This window comes from Poromitra crassiceps, assembly GCF_964638095.1.
Source record: "Poromitra crassiceps genome assembly, contig: HAP1_SCAFFOLD_365, whole genome shotgun sequence".
In the NCBI taxonomy this organism is placed as follows: Eukaryota; Metazoa; Chordata; class Actinopteri; order Beryciformes; family Melamphaidae; genus Poromitra; species Poromitra crassiceps.
Window position 1 is genome coordinate 110,979 of NW_028152039.1, and position 4,111 is coordinate 115,089.

The 4,111-nt window shown below is 54.8% G+C and overlaps 1 protein-coding gene across 1 annotated transcript; it reads left to right on the top strand.

Moving 5' to 3' along the window:
• Positions 1-1,280: 1,280 nt before the first annotated feature.
• LOC310771120 (uncharacterized protein) lies at positions 1,281-2,910 on the top strand (the record flags this gene model as incomplete). The annotated part of the gene is made up of 4 exons (XM_083663787.1): positions 1,281-1,440; positions 1,569-1,822; positions 1,959-2,207; positions 2,310-2,910. The coding sequence occupies exons 3-4, from the start codon at positions 2,014-2,016 to the stop codon at positions 2,908-2,910; spliced, it is 795 nt and encodes a 264-aa protein (XP_083519913.1). The 5' UTR covers positions 1,281-1,440; positions 1,569-1,822; positions 1,959-2,013.
• Between the last annotated feature and the right edge of the window lie 1,201 nt (positions 2,911-4,111).

Below are 4,111 nucleotides of genomic sequence, written 5' to 3' on the forward strand. Positions count from 1 at the left end.
CTAAACCAAAAATAAAAATAAAAATCAAACACTTGCTCCACATTGCTCCCACATTTCACATCTAAAATTCTCTGTCTTTCTTTCTATCTCTCAAGGGGCTTGACCACCGAAAGCCACCAGCTGTACGGCCTCTTCATGGGGAGGCTGTCATTCGCCATGTTCGAGTGGGACAGCGGCGACCTGGCCCGCCTGACCGAGGCCCGGGGGCCCAGGCTGTCTCTCAGGGAGAAAGCCCAGCACTGCCGCCGCCGCATACGAGGTGCGGAGGAGACGGTGCGGCTCATCCAGGACATCTGGACAGCTTCTGGGAGATGAAGGACAGCTTGGGCGTCCCCCTCATTGACCGCGCCAGAATGGGGGAAATCTGGAGCACGCAGCGCCGTCACATCCACTGCATCCAGGATCCTCCGGGAGTGGAGCTGTACACCAAGACGGGGCAGGTGACCCGGGGAGGGGTCATACTCCCTGTTTTCAGGTGTGCCAGAGGCTCCACTTCCCTGGAGTCCTTTCACCTCCACCTGTGCCGGTTCATTCCAGGTAAGCATTTTCATTTTGTAGCTGGAGGAGATAAAGGGAAGAGCAAACAGCTGGGTGTCTAGAACTTATTTACTATTCACTATGCCACCTTATTGAGATGCACTATTTATGTTGTTTTTATTGGATTTTTATTTGCACTCTAAATAGACTTTGATTGATTGTTTGATTTCCTCTCCACTCTTGTTCAAGGCACTTCTACCAGTGCCCTCCACTTCTAGGTCTTCCTGCTGGAGGGCCTGGCCAGGTGGAATGAGAACCGTGCCAGGGCAGCAGTGGAGGGTGGCAACCGGACGGCGGCGCGCTGCTACAGTGCCGGGCTCCAGCACAACTTCAACCTGCTGACCCAGGAACTCCTGGGTGAGACGCTGGTTGAAACCTATGCTGTGCCCAGGAAGTACACTGGTGAGTTATCAGGGCGAGTCCATTTTATTGAAGCGGTCCCACAGCCTGTCACCTGGTAAACTGATGTAATGGTCTGTCTGTCTGTCTCTGTGTGCGTGTTTTCCAGGGGAGCTGATCGGGTTGCAGTACCTGTACGAGCAGACAGGCAAACCCCCACTGCCGCAGCACCTGGGCACCGAGGAGAAAGATGGGAAAGATGAGGGCAGCGAGGAGGCTGATGAGGAAGAGGGCGTGTTGGAGAAAGAGGAGGATGAGGGCTTCGAGGAGGACGACCTCAATTTCCTGGACCGCTGTCATGATGTGCCACACCATGTCCTGTTGGGCGGGACAACCACCTCGCCAGCTGCCTCCCCCTCCCACGCTGCCTCCCCCTCCCCCTCCACCTCACACACAGCTGCCTCCGCCTCCCACGCTGCCTCCCCCTCCACCTCACACACAGCTGCCTCCGTCTCCGCGTCCACCTCCGGCTCACAGCCAGCTCCATCCCAAGAGGATGATGAGGTAAGCTGTTACTATATTGCCTTTAGTCACTGTGATCATGTGTTTGTGAATTTTATTGTCTCTGTTTTTCTCAGAGGCACTTTAAACTGCCTCTGATAAACTTGACTTGTGTTCATGACATTTCTTAGGACGCGATCGGACCGGATGGTCATGGTGGCTACCAGCACGTGTGCAGGCTGGCCCGCGCCCTGGTGGAGCTGCGTCACGATGCCTTTGTGACGCAGCGTCAGGCGGGGGAGATTGTCGCCCTCTGGCAGAAACTGTCAGAGAGGGACAAGGCTCCCATCTCCCTCCCTGCGCGTCACCAGGACAGGCTGGACAAGGGACGCTTTAAGTCCAGAGTGCGGACCACACACACCCCAGGGGTCGACAGTGTGAACCGGTAAGCGTTGCCAACATGTGAATGTGGGTTTTAAACCTGTTTTTTTGGGGGGGGAAGATATCCATTCAACACAAATGTGTTTTGTGTTTGTTTACTCTGCTCTGTCTAACTCTTAACATGCTGCGTCTGTGTGCAGTGTTGTCTTAGGGTGTGGCTCAGGAGCGGCAGCGTCTCCTGATGACAGCCGCCTGATGGAGGCTGTCTTCAGGGAGCTGTGTCGCCTCCATCCTGCGGGGCAGAAGATAGCGGGCGCCCAGGTCAACCGCTTTGGTGTCGTCCAGAGGGACTACACGCAGATCAGGCACAATGTCTGCAGTTGCAAGGCCCTCCAGGACAACACCTCCATACAGCTGATGGAGGTCAACCGGCGCACCCTTGGGCTTTGGTAAGACCTCATTTCACTTGTCACGCTGTGACTGACCGAATGGATGTCTGTCAGGATTTTTCGGAAGTAGTAATTGTTTCTTTTGTTTTAATTTTTCATCAGGAACTCGAGGCTCACCAAGACCGAGGCGGTGCAGACCCTCACCGTGGCCGTGCCGAAACCCAGCACCTCCGAGGCCGCCGGAGAGCCCCTCCCACCCCCGAAGGTTCTGCTAAAGCAGCCGGTAAAGCCTGACCAGCCTCTGGACTTCCACCTCTCGCGGGACACCTCTGGTCTGGCGGTCAGCAGTAGAGGGCCCCTGGCACCAGCGATGTATGAGCTGGCCATGTTTGAGGAGCCCTCCTCCAGCGCCTCAGCTGCCCCGACTGCTGGTGCTCCACCTGTGCCGGACCCTGCTCCTACCGCAGCCGCCCCCTCTGTGCCACGTACCACCGCGTGGCGGAGAAAGCAGCAGGAGGCCGAGGCGCTGGAGAGGCAATATGCACAGCACGCCGATGACTGGATGACCCAGAGTCAACCTGCGGCGAAGAAGACGCCAGTGGTGCAGAAGTGCCGCAAGTGCCGGCAGCCAAGAACACTCCAATATGGGCACAGCTTCTTCATGGGCGAGCACTTCTGCTCCACTGCTGCAGGCGGCCTCTCAGTCGACAACTGGAAGGCAGAGAAAAAGAGGAAGTTGGAGGAGGAAAAGAGGTCAGTTTAGTGGTCTATTTAATGTTTTTCTCTGTCTAGTGTGTTTAATTGTACTGTTATATGTTATTTTCACTCAGTTGTATATCTGTTGACCTTATTAGTTTGTGTTGTTTATGATCAGTGTGTCTGATAAGATTTTCTTTTTTGTCTTCTAATATACTTAGCGCACGGTGAGCTGTATAGGAGGAGCCCGGCCGGGTGACAACCCACAGAGCCCACAGACTCTACATGCCAGAGCCTCCATCCCCTGGTCCCCACAGTAGTTCTGGACATTTATATTACACATATATTTTTGAATCTTTTTATTATATGTTCATGACATTCACTCTGTTCTGTTCTGTGAAGTGTATTGAAATTGATTGAAACACGGGCTCAACTGTTCAAGTGTCTGAGGATGTCTTTGATCACCCTGGGAAAGCTGCCCCAAGGTGTTAAGGGGGGGGGGGGGGGAGGGGGGGGGGCTGTTCAGGATGTTACAGGAGTCAGGCAGACTGTGTGTGTTTGATCGATCAGTGGGGGGGGGGGGAAGTAGAAGATAGAAGCATGGCAGGGGTGGGGATGGCTTGATGTATTTACACTGGATGATGTGTGATTGGCTGACTAGAGAGGAGATTTCCCCACCCTGTGGGCTTATATACACAGAGAAAGGGGGAACTTCTGAAAACTTGTCTCCCACTACGATGGACAAGACCTCCAGCTCCTCGCTCTCCAGCTCCTGCGGCTCCTACATGGATCCATCCTGTTTGCCGTCTCCCAGCAGCTCTCCCTCTCCAGTTCCTGTGGCCTCGGGGGGCTCAAATGCCCCATCCACCTCGACTGGAACCTGCAGAAAGACAGGGACAGGCAAAATGACCCTTTGGAGGAGAAAAAAACAACGCTCCGAGGACAGCGCCCTTCTGGAGCAGGGGGACACGCAGTCCAGGTGCTGGGGCATCCCTGGCCAGGTCTGTGACGTGTGCGGTCAACCCAGACACTGGCAGACCGGTCATGCCTTCTACAAGGGCAAATTTTTCTGCTCAATAGAGCAAGGAGGGATGGCCGTGGCACAGTGGGTTGGACAACAGCGCACGCCGGAGGACCAGGTGATGCCCAGGACCACTAAGTCGAATAGGCTGAGAGCCGCTGGCCAAAAAAATAAAAATAAGCGTCAAACCAAACCCCACAAAATGCACATTTGTCAGCTCTGTGGTCAGCCAAAGCAGGCGGCCTAT